The 13,069-nt window shown below is 36.3% G+C and overlaps 1 protein-coding gene across 4 annotated transcripts in view; it reads left to right on the forward strand.

Moving 5' to 3' along the window:
* Ptprm (protein tyrosine phosphatase receptor type M) overlaps positions 1–13,069 on the forward strand; it is an 828,844-nt gene that overhangs the window by 319,499 nt on the left and 496,276 nt on the right. For all 4 annotated transcript variants that reach the window (XM_071602455.1, XM_071602456.1, XM_071602457.1 and 1 more), the window contains exon 5: positions 3,311–3,426. In XM_071602455.1, coding sequence (XP_071458556.1) covers positions 3,311–3,426 — 116 coding nt within the window. The remainder of the gene's footprint in view (positions 1–3,310; positions 3,427–13,069) is intronic.

Below are 13,069 nucleotides of genomic sequence, written 5' to 3' on the forward strand. Positions count from 1 at the left end.
CAATCAACAGGAAGTGGACCTAGCAGGTCCTCAGCCTACAGGAAGTACATCTGATAGTTCCTTAGGAAGTGGATCTGGAAGTTCCTCAATCAACAGGAAGTGGACCTAGCAATCCATCGACCTACAGAAAGTGCATCTAACAATTCCTCAGGAAGTGTTCTAGCAATCCTTCAGTCAATAGAAAGTAGACCTAGCAGTCCCTCATCCTACAAGAAGGGCATTCAACAGTTTCTCAGGAAGTGGGTCTAGCAGTCTCTCAGCTCACAGGAAGTGCACCTGACAGTTCCTCAGGAAGTAGATCTGTCAGTCCCCTACTTGACAGGAAGTGGATCTAGCAGTCCCTCAGGAGTATGTACTACTCTTTGTGTGATTGCAGGGTACCTTATCTGCTGGGACCAGACATGCACAATTTACATAAAAGTGTTAAAAATCTGTTGGTGTACAAATACACTGACAAATAGAGGAGTTTCACTGCCATCATTTTTCTTTTTTTCTAAGGATCATCATGTAGGTTGATGTCCACATGGCTAGGATGGTATGCTTAGATTAATTTTATGAAAATTTGAGCAAATTTCATATTAATGACCCATGTACTGAAATAGTTGAATTTGTTGAGTATCCCTTATCCAAAATACTTGGACTTATGGATTTTTTTAGATTTTGGAATATTTTCATATTTATAATGAGATCTCTTGGGAATCAGATGCAAGCCTGAACATGGGATTCATTTATGTCTTATAATAAATCTTATACATATAGTCTGAAAGTAATTTTTGTACAATAAATTTTTTAGCATGCATATGTTGTGAAATATGATCACATGAGGTGTACAATTCTTTACCTGTGGTGTCATGTCTGCTGTCAGAAATATTCAGATTTTCAAATCAGGGTGTTCAACCTGTATATATTTATGTTTAATTAGAAGAGGAGCAGTATTCACTTTTGCTTAGATTTTCTTGATAAGAAAACAGCCTTTTGACTTCCAATGCAGTCCTTTTAATTTAGTCAAATTGCAGAATTTTTTCCAGATCTTTATGAGCTTCAGGGATGTCTAAAATGATTGTGGGTCTTTGTCCAGTAAAGTTTTTTATAGAGTAAAAGTTTGTGTCAGAGGTGGGGTAGTAAGGTAGAGTAGTGTGATTCTGCTGCAGAAGTTAAAATCTCAACTGAATAGTCCTTAAGGTTATGTGTTCACATTTTTATTAATTTTAAGTTAATAACTTTAAAATAGATTAAATTTAATGATGCCAAGTAGTATCAGTTCTATGTGAGGCATTAATATCAGGCGCTGTTACAAGGAGTGCCCTTGCTATTGTGATAGGAGAATGATGAACATCAAAATGAGAGAATTCATAGAAGCCTCAATGAAGAAATAGCACTGAGGAGTCATCTTGGAAGAAGTTAAAATTACAACAGAGGAGGTACCCCCAGTGAGCAGAAGATCAATAGGGAAGGCAGAGGTGATAAGAAGACCTAGAGAGGCCTGGCTTAGTGGCCTATACGTGGGCTTTGAACTGGCCAACCTTTTGCATTCTCCTTCTAACACTCTTTATCCACGTTCCCACCAGTCCTCTCACCCATGAAATGGAGAAAACACCTCCCACCCCCAGAACATTTGTAAGTATTTAGTGGAAAGATATGTGGCATGTATGTATTTAACAAATGTTATTTTCCTACATTTTCTAAAATCAATGTGTTTTCTAGTTTCTTAGAAATGATGAGAATTGAATCAGTGAAATAGTTTATAGAGTTTAGCATTATATATTAACATTAAGAAAAAAAGAGACCCGGGCTAGGGATGTGGCTCAAGTGGTAACACCTGGCATGCGCGGGGTGCTGGGTTCGATACTCAGCACCATATAAAATAAAATAAAAATATTGTGTCTGCCGAAAACTGAAAAATAAATATTAAAAAATTCTCTCTCTCTCTTCTCTCTCTGAAAAAAAAAAAGATAGAGACCATAGTTTTGTCAGAAGCTATGCAGAACATTTTGAATGCTAAATATCAGGAATACATTAAATTATTAGTGGCCTCCAAATTAGTAATGGGATTTTACTGTACGTCATTGACATTAAAATGAATTTTTTTTACTTGTTCTTTGGTTGCAACCCACTTCCATTCCTAATTATGTTCTTCTCAGGCTAACCTAAGTGTGAGTTTATAATCATTGGATACCAATAATAGGGCACAGTTCCTTGAAAGTATTAGGATATGGCCTGAAGACCATTAGCAATGAAGACTAAGGTATTTATACTAGTTGTTTTTGTGTGTGTGTGTGTGTGTTGTTGTTGTTGTTTTGCTTTTGAGCATAAAAGAGTAGGATTTATTCAAGTGAGAAGAAAAGATACAGAGCTTCTTCAAGGTGAAAGGGAACCCAACAAGGGTTGCCTTTATACTAGTTTTTATTGAGTTGTATCCCTACTTCCTCCAGAAAATCATGACGTCTTGTTGTACTCCTTTTCTTTCCCTCTACCTGACTTGCTACTCTTTTACTCTACTAATTGTTGTGATGAGAGAATGTTTTCCTAAAAGGAGTTGCACAACATCTATCATTCTAGCTCCCGGACACTTGTTTTCAGTGTGATGCAGAATTGGCCTGTGCTTCCCAGGTCAAATAAAATTGCCCTGTATTTAAACAGCTGTTCCATAGGCACAATGTACATCATGAAACAATGTTGTTTAGCATTTGAAATCATTGTTACTTCTTGAATTAGAAATAAGAATCAGCAGAAATTACTACACTATGGCAGTCACAGAATCATTCACAAAGTGTGTCTATAGGGATATTATTTGTGATAGCTGGAAAATATTACATGAGTAATGTTGCATTCCAATTAGTTGTATTAAAATATATATTATGCACAGCTCTGTATTTGGGTTTAAAAGTTTCCTTGACAACATCATTTAACTTCTTACTGTTCTTTTCATGTTGCTAGTATAAATATCTAATATGTTTTTGTTCAAAACATCAATTAGGCTTCAGCATAATCTTTATTAATACAGATCTGTTATTACAAGATGACTACTGAGCTATGATAATTTGCACAGCAGGAACAATAAAATATCTTCTTTTTTTGGTTCTATCCCAGATTGCTTGGCTTTTTTAGTCTTTTACAAAGCATACACCCAGAAGGTTCCATGTTATCTTGCACAATTACAGTGAAATCTTTAAAGCTCTTGTAAGCAAAAGCATTATTTTCTCCCAAGGTGAAGAAAATGGAAAGGCCCCAAATTACAGATAGATTGAAAAAGATCATAGTAGTTGCAGAACTCCACTTTTAATATATCTATTTCTTTCTTTTCATGTAGCCAGAACTCCCCATTTTCTGCGGATTCAGAATGTAGAAGTGAATGCTGGCCAGTTTGCCACCTTCCAGTGCAGTGCCATTGGCAGGACCGTGGCTGGTGACAAGCTCTGGTTGCAGGTATAGTAACCACAATTTTTCCTGCCCTGGAGGGAGGAATCAGTGAAAAAGCCTGTGTCTGGACACTTGTTTCAGGACTTTCGTCTTTATCAATAAGTGGCCAGGTTTTTAGGTGTTCTGCATAAACTAGGTATTTTTTCTTTTCACACATCCTTTATGAATTTCTGTTTCCCCCCTTTGCTTTTGCTTAGTTGTCTCATTTGGAAGATCATATTGTCAAATTGTTTCAGAACACTGTGAAGATGTTCAAAATACAGCACTTTCTCTGATTTATCCTCCTGAGCAAAATCTAGAGAATCTTACACAAACTTATACACAAGCATGTGCGTACACCAGCACCCATACTCACAAGCACGTGCATACAAAAAGAGTTTTTAGGCTTTTGTAATTTTAATTTTCTAGCAATTTCCCCAAACATAGAAATTAATGACATATATTTTGCTTTCAAACATGTAAAATACATATAACTTATATGTGTGTATGTGTGTATGCACACACACACAAACACACACATATATATTAACATAATTTGTGTGACTTTGTTTACAATTTCTCAAGTTCCATCTCTCATATTTTGCCTTGCAAGTAGTTTTTACGTGTCTATGCCAGGTCTTAGGAATTCTGGCAGAATGAATAGATTAAAATGACTGGTTCCCTTCTATCAGAATGTTACCCCCTTCTTAAGTTCTAGGTTTTATGAGGGGTTTCCTCTACCCAGTGCCTTCCAATTACATGTTTTTTAAAAATTTGTTTTTCCCTTTTAAGCATTAATCTGTGGTGTGCTCATTTCTCATCTTGACTGAACCCCTCCCCCCCTTTTCTTTCCTTGGTTTGTTTTTTGTGGGACTTTTACTTTTATTTGTCTGTTTTCATGGTACTGGAGCCTTGTTCATGGTCAGCACAGTCCCTTACACTGAGCCACACCTCCAATCCATTTATTTATTTTTATTTAAATTTTGAGTTGGCTACTAAGATGAACTTTCACGTTTTTTTTTAATTTTTTTTTTTGTAGATGTAGATGTAAAGAATTCCTTTATTTTATTTATTTTTACAGGGTGCTAAGCATGGAACCCAGTGCCTCAAACATGCTAGGCAAGCGCTCTGCCTCAGAGCCACAGAGCTAGCTTCATAACCTTCAGATTTAAACACTTCTCTCTACATCCATTTCTTGCCATGTCAGCTTCCAGATCTTGTGCTGACGTTTTTCTGTAAGGATCATCTCTCTACCTCCTATCCTACTTCTCCTTTCTGCTGGGACATAATGATTGTGATGTAATACATTTGTGTGACACTATTATTTTAAAATACCTTATCCCTTTTAATCATTGTAATTTACATAAATGATTGTTTTGTTTCTCCTTTCCTTGAGGAAATGGGAGAATGGGCCTCCCAAGGTTAGCCTGCAAAAGGTTGCCAGGTTGAATACATTGGGGGAGAGGGCCTCTGCCCAGAGTGCCTCCCCCTTCTCCCTGATGTCACTGTTTATTCACATCCTGTCCCTGTTAGGGACTTGCCTACCAGGAAAGAGGACTGTATGCAGACAGCTGAAATTGTATGTTTCAAATTCCTCTTTAGTTTTTTCCCTCTTTATAAAAGTTTTATAATCACTGCTTTAAAAGCTTTCTGCAGTGTGTGATTCAACTTTTCTTCTTATCCTACTTCTCAGGTATTTTAAATTCTTGATGTTGGGATTGAGAATATTTTTCTCTGTTAGTGCCGTTTTGTACTAAGTGCTCTCCAGATTGACAATCTGGACCAGTGATGAGATAGACATCTTTTATTGATGTTTTACACAAAGCCTTAACCACCTTTGAAAAGTGAAGCTCTTCATTTAATCTCTGATTTATTGCTAGAACTCTTAATGTTTCTTGAAAAAACAGTAAGTTTTAAAAAAAATACACATATATAGATAGATAGATAGATATCGATGTTAATGTTTTCTGAGAGATCACAGCGTGAAGTATAATTCTTGGTCTTCATGGAGTCATCTTAGCTTTTGCCAAAATTTTACTGACAAGTTGAGAGACAACAGTTTGCTCTTTTTATTTTAATAAATGTCCTGGGCTTGGGAAGCTCCTGTTTAACCTTGAGCATTTATTTATGGCTGCGAGTTTTTAATTATTTGCTGTTATAGAGGCAGTGGTTCTTCATTTCTAAATGCTGACTTAATTGGTCTGAATTGTTGTTCAGCATTCAAACCCAAGATTGAAAATTCACTAGTCGGAAGGAAAATGTCACATGTGTTTCAAATCGGAAAGAAAAAGATGTAAAGTACAACTGGTGCCTGTATGCCTCTACAGTTTCCTGGTATCACTGGAGACTGGTTTCAGGACCCATGGTTAGGTCAACCCTCAGGTGCTCAAGTCCCATGTATACAGTGGTGTAGTGTTTGCATAAAACTAAATACATCCATCTCTAGATGACATATAATACCTAATACAATGCAAACATATTATATTCAAATAAGTGTTATACTGTATTGCTTTGGCAATAATGACAAAAGAAAAACAGTGTGTATATGTTCAGTATAGGCATTTTTGTTTCCCAAATATTTTTGATCTGTGATTGGTTGAATCTTTGGGTGCATAACATGCAGAAATGGAGGACTGCCTGTATTTGGGAGTCTCAAAGACAATTTCTTGTTGAGGTTCCCAAGTACTAGATCTGTGTCTCTTTGTTCTGTTAGATTTGGACTATAGCTGTGATGCATTATTTTCCTCTTGACCCGCTAGCATCTTTCTTTTTCTACTGCCCAGTCATGTCCTTCTTGTTATCAGTGACTGTGTAGTCCCTGTAGCTTTCCACGCACATAGCCTGGTCAAGAGGGGGGATGATAGGGATTGAATTCATATGACTTTGGATTTTTAAATGAAACTTAGTTTGTCCTGGATTCAGAATACTATTTGGTCTGTGAATCTTTGTGATGTTACGATAATTTTACTGTTAAATAATTTATGTCTCCTGGTATTTTGTGGGGAGATGTTTACTTTATTAATAGCTTGTGAAAGAAGACCAGTGCCCTTCACTTATAAGGTGGTTTCTGTTAATCTGTATTTGTACCAAATGATTTCTGGTAGGGATGAAGATTTAAAGTAGAGGAAGGTTTCCCAGTGCCACTCCTGCCCTTTAGCCTGGTACTTCTAGCCCTTTGACTCAGACTATTCCTTAGGGGTGGTGGAAAAAAGAAATCTACAATCATGGTTCAGGTGTCTCTAATCTAGAGGTACAAGATCTAATCTAATCTAACATCCAAAATGCTCCTGAACCTCAAACTTTTTGAGTGCTGACCTTACACCTGGAGTGGAAAGTTTCATACAATGAAACTGAGTTTGATGCACACAAGTATTTGTTTAGTTAATTAATTAGTAGTGCTGGGACTCAGACCCAAGGGCATTGAGCATGTTAGCCAAGGAATCTACACTGAAACACACTTCAGTCCAATCTGTGTGTGTGTATGTGTGTGTGTGTGTGTGTGTGTGTGTGTATTTTGTATGTGGTGCTATGGATTGAACCCAGGACCTCATACATGGTAGGCACGTGCTCTACCACTGTACTGTATACAAAATCATTTAAAATATTATATAAAATTACTTTAGGCTATATGAATGAGGTGTATATGAAATATAAATGTATTTCATTTTTAGACTTAATTTCCATTTCCAATAACTCATTATGTATATGCAAATATTCCAAAATCCAAACTAATCTGAAATTTGAGACACTTCTTGTTGGAAGCATTTTTGTGATGGATATTCAACCTATAATACTATTATGCCATAACAGCTTTAAAAATGCTTGTCTGTATGTAGACTCACTTGAGACCTTAAAATAATTATGAAATCCAGGAAGAAAACTGAATGAGAAGAAATATTTTTATATTTTTTTGTGATTTGAGTCTCCGTAAGTAAGGCAAGATTTAGAAATTCATAATACTTCCTTTATTTGAGGGGCATCAATATTTTTGATTTTAGTAATTTGCAATAATTTTCATTACATACATCACCATCCTTTAAGCCCCAGTGTAGACATTTTGCATCAAGTGTCATGGATTCTCCCCATGGTGTTTTATCTATTTTATAGATGAGGAGTTTGAGATTCACAATTGTCCAGGGTCACAGAGGTAAATGATACTGTACATCCAACTCCTTGTCTATTTTTGCTTACCTCTGATTAATTCCTCTATACTTCACTGTTTTTTCCTGTCCTGAAGATAGATGAATGGGCAATGTGCATTTAACACTTTGCTAGAAGAAGTTAGCTATGACCAGCTTACATGATTGACATCAAGGAGCCAACCTGACCATAGAAGAAATGTTCATATGTATTACATGTACTGATTGATCCATCCTGTTTTTGGTTTGGATATTAGTTGTCCCTATCAAACTCCTATTAATGTAAGAATATTCAGAGATGAAATGATTAGATTTATGAAAACTGTACTTTAATCCATGCATCCTAGTTTGAATGGACTGACTGGGTTGTAACTATAGGATATGCCTTGGAAGGGTGCATCTTCCCTGTGCCCCCTGACCCCACTTTCTTGTTGCCAGCAGGGGAGCAACTCTTCCCGCATGATGTGCCATCTCACCTTGGGCCCAGAGCAATGGAGTACACAGACCCTGAACTGAGATTCTGGTTCTATGAGCCAAAATAAAGTTTTCCTCCTCTAAGTTGTTCTTTTTAGGTGTTTTGGTCACAGAGGCACAAAAACTAACTAAAACCCTCCTATGAAAAATGATCAAGGATTTGATTGTTTGAAATATAATATCCAGAGTCTTTACAAAATCATAAGACAAATAAATTTGGTGATGGCACCAATGGAGAAATGTTCATGACTAACAGATGTGTCCCATCTGCTTATATTTTATCCATCTCATTTGTGGGCCACACAGGTTAGTGTCAATGTGGGAGTGGTTTGTATAGAACACAGAACAAGAAAATAAACTTAGTGTGTGTGCATCTAGAATTATACCTGAAAAGTACTCAGAAACACTTTTCAGACAATTTATGGTGAAAATACAGCATTTGTAGGACTGCTTTCATGTAGTACAAAACTTATAGGCAATGAAGTTCCTATAGATCCCAACTATATGTTGTCAGATATGGCAATCTATATGGTTAAATATGGGCTCTCACCATGTGATATACCAGTTAAATGAATGTTTTAAACTCAAATAAATTTCCCAAATGTGACCACATTTCTTGTTGTTATTAATCTTCTGATCACTGTAGCCTACATTTTGGAATACCTTATAGTACATATGTGTATTTTTACACAGACACACACACACACACACACACACACACACACAGAGAGGGTAAAAGGAATTTTAGATTTTCTTCTTTCTGTTCTTTTTGTATACTTTAGTACTTTTAAAAATAGCTTTGTTTGCTCATGGGCAACATCTTAGTTGCTTATTCTTTATGAGTTATTGACCTTTAAACCATGTATAGTTGTGTTAAAATTATTATTTCTTCAATATTTCAAATTTTACTTTTCTAAATTCATTAATTTCTCTTGAGAATTCATATATATAACATCTATTTCAGCTTTTCAGTAATAGAAGAAGATACCCAAAACTATCTACTCTAGACATTTGAACCCTGCTGATGACTTGGGCTCACTCAGTTCTAGGTCACATGGCCTATGGGCCACCCTGCCCTCTTCTTCACCTATATCTGCCCCATTTGGGTATTTTGTGACTTCTGGACTTTGATCATTTTTGATCATGTGGAGTCTCCTCCATTCCTTACTTATCTTTTTTTTAGCTACCATGTGTCACTTAGAGTGGATGGAATATGAAATGGTTCATATTCTTGGACACATGGCAGAAGGCTCAGAGGCAGTAGAGCTATCTTCTGGACAGTGGATGAGTGGGAACTTTGACAGATGTGTACATGTTAACTGAAAAATCGTTGGCAGAGGAGGCCTGGAGGAGAACCATTTCCTACCTACCAAGTTTAAGTGGCTTACATTTTAACATTATACAATTATGTAACTTCTGAATTTGGAACAACCTTTAACTTTTGGAGTGGGTGGATACTGGGGATTTAATTTAGGGGCACTTTACCACTGCACCACATTGCCAGCCATTTTTTTTATTTTTTATTTTGAATCTTGGATCTTGCTATGTTGCTTAGACTGACTTTGAACTCACAATCCTCCTGCCTCAGCCTCCCAAGTCAGTGGGATTAGAGGAATGTGCCACCACACCTGGCTGTCATGATCTTAAGATTTAATATCAATTTTATTAATACAAAAGTGTGATCCCATAAAAATTAGGAAATTTTAACACAGTCATAATCCAATTCATGAAAGTTAGTGATACATACATGATACATTTATGTTCATATCTATTTTTTATTGATTAAAAAAATAAATGACAGCGGAATGCATTACATGTATACAGCACAATTTTTCATATCTCTGGTTGTATATAAAATATATTGATACCAATTTGTGTCTTCATACATGTACTTTGGATGATGATGTTTATCATATTCTGCCATCCTTGCTAATCCCCTGCCCCCTCCTTTTCCCTCCCACCCCTCTATAGTTGTGTATAAATATATTTTGTTTTTTTACAATTTAGTAAATTTTGTTGTTTGTACATTTTTCTTCCAAGTATCTTTGAAACAATATTAATCTTTAACAGATATTCTCAAATTGACAGTGAAAATATCTGTTTTAGCTTCAGAACTTTAGAGTCCATCATAACAAAATGTAATTGATAGTTTTTCTTTTTTTGCAAAGAGAGCTTAATGTTTATCAGAAATAAGATTCCAGAATAATGGTTTCATAATATGCATCAGTTTTTACAAGGAGAAAAGGAATCCAGGTGATATTACTGTGAAATACTCTTGTTATAAACACTAGTAGAACCCAGTACCTGAAGCAGTACCTGTGTGTGGCAAAGGCTCTATTAATACCTGCTAAAACCCAGCCCTTGTTGAGGCCTGCACAGATCATGTGTCTCCTCCAGGTGAGCCTCAAAGGGAGGGTTACGGCTGAAGCAGGAGGATAGGCACAGAGAATGCTACATTGTCTCCCTGGTAGATTGCTGTAGGTGCCCAGCTCCTATCTAGTGGTATGGTCTTTGATAAGAAGGAAGATATATAGAACCTAGTGGTGTCTCTTAGGTTGCTTCATAATGTACACCAGTTATTACAAACCAGTTATTACGAAGAGTTGCAAGGTCTAGCAAAAACAGACATATGTCAGAGTAATTTTAGAAGAAAATATGGTCAAAATATAATTTTTCCCTAAATCTTAATTTCTTGTCCTCTTTCCCTAGGTTTTTCTTTATTCTGTTGTAAAACTCCCCCCCCCCCACACACACTTCTCTTAGTAAAAAAATTTATTGATAAAACAGGGATTCCAAGATGGTGGGCCAGAGGGAGGCAGCATTCTCTGTTGCTCTGTGATGGAGATCTCACTTAGTTGTAATACTGCATCTCAGAGAGGGTAAGAGGACCCCTATTACAGCTAACTTCCACAGAAATCACCAGTGTTGTGACCCCTGCGCAGGGCTCAGAGCCTCAGTGTTTGAGTAGTACTCCTAGCTCCCTAAACCCAAAGCCTGCAGTTTTAACCCCCACACAGCTTGCAAGCGCCTTAGCAGAATCACCTATTAGCACCTCTGCAGGACTCCAAACTGCGCTCTGCTCCCACACAAGTCACTCAGCTACTACCTACCCATAGCACAATGCCATTATCTGATTCCCCCCACCTCAACAGACACCCTAGTGCTAGAAGCAGACCACCACCATCTTGGATAACCATTCTTGCCATATTTGGTGGGGGCAGCTCTCAGATCAGATATCCATCTGGCCAGGAGGGATCTTGGAACCCTAAAAGATTGTTTTTACCCTACAAACCTATAGGGTAAAAAAAATAACACTCCAGACCCACAGAGCTGGAAAGGAAGACACATGAGCAACATGAAAAGACAAGGGAAGAAAGTACCCCCAAACAAATCAAGACACCACATTATTAGAATCATTGGCAGCCACAGCAGGAAAAATGACAGAGAAAGAGTTCAGGATAGTTCTGTGAACTCAAGGAAGATATAAGTGAGCAAATATAAGCAATGAAAAGATCACTTCGACAAGGAGCTACATAAACAAATCCAGGAAGCAAAATATGACCTCAATAGGGAGATAGAGGTTCTTAAAAAACAAACAAACAAAAAACTCCCAGAAATCCTTGAAATGAAAGAAATGATAATACAATAATACAATCAATAACTTAGACTTCACTGATATATAGAATATTTCAACCTGCATCAAGGGGATATACTTTCTTCTCAGCAGCACAGGGATCCTTCTCTAAAATAGACCATATAATATGCCACAAAGCAACTCTTAGCAAATACAAAAAAGTAGGGATACTACCATGCATTTTATCAGATCATAATGGATTAAAATTGAAAATCAGTGACAAAATAAAAAATAAAAATTTCTCCAACACCTGGAGATTAATCAATATGCTACTGAATGAACAATTGGTTGCAGAAGACATCAAAGAGGATATTTAAAAATTCTTAGAGGTAAATAACATAGACACAACAATATCGAAATCTCCGGGACACTGTGAAAGCAGTACTAAGAGGAAATTTCATTGAATGGAGTTTATTCCTTAAAAGAAGAAAAAGTCAACAAATAAATGACCTCACATTCCACTCAAAGCCCTAGAAAAAGAAGAGCAAATCAACAGCAAATGCAGTAGAAGGCAAGAAATAATTAAAATTAGAGCTGAAATCAATGAAATCACAACAAAAGAAACAATTGAAAATATTCACAATATAAAACGTTGGTTCTTTGAAAAAATAAATAAAATTGACAGATTCATAGCTATGCTAACGAAGAGAAGGAGAGAGAAAACTCAAATTATCAACATTCGTGATGAAAAAGGTGATATCACAACAGACACTACAGAAATACAAAGGCTATTAGAAATTATTTGGAAACTTATACTCCAATAAAATAGAAGAAATTTAAGGCATTGACAAATTAATTAAGTCATACAATTTACCCACGTTGAATCAGGAAGAGATACACAATTTAAACAGACCAATATCAAGTGATGAAATAGAAGACACCATCAGAAAAGAAAAGCCCAGGACCGGATGGATACACAGCCGAGTTCTATAAGACCTTTAAGGTAAAACTAATACCAATATTCTTCAATTTATTTCAGGAAATAGAAAAAGAGGCAGCACTTCCAAACTCATTCTATGAGGCCAGTATCACCCTGATCCCAAAACGAGGCAAAGACACATCAAAGAAAGAAAACTTTAGACCAATATCTCTAATGAATATAAATGCAAAATTTTTCAATAAAATTCTGGAAAATAGAATACATAAACATATTAAAAAGATTGTACACCATGATCAAGTGGGATTCATCCCAGGGATGCAGGGTTGGTTCAACATATGGAATCAGAAATGTAATTTATCACATCAATAGACTCAAAGATAAGAATCATATGATCATCTTAATAGATGCAAAAAAGGCATTTGACAAAATACAGCACCTTTACATGTTCAAAACACTAGAAAAAGTAGGGATAACAGGAACACATCTCAGCATTGTAAAGGCTATCTATGCTAAGCCTCAGTCCAATATCATTCTAAATGGAGA

The sequence above is a fragment of the Marmota flaviventris genome, chromosome 16 (assembly GCF_047511675.1).
Source record: "Marmota flaviventris isolate mMarFla1 chromosome 16, mMarFla1.hap1, whole genome shotgun sequence".
Lineage (NCBI taxonomy): Eukaryota > Metazoa > Chordata > Mammalia > Rodentia > Sciuridae > Marmota > Marmota flaviventris.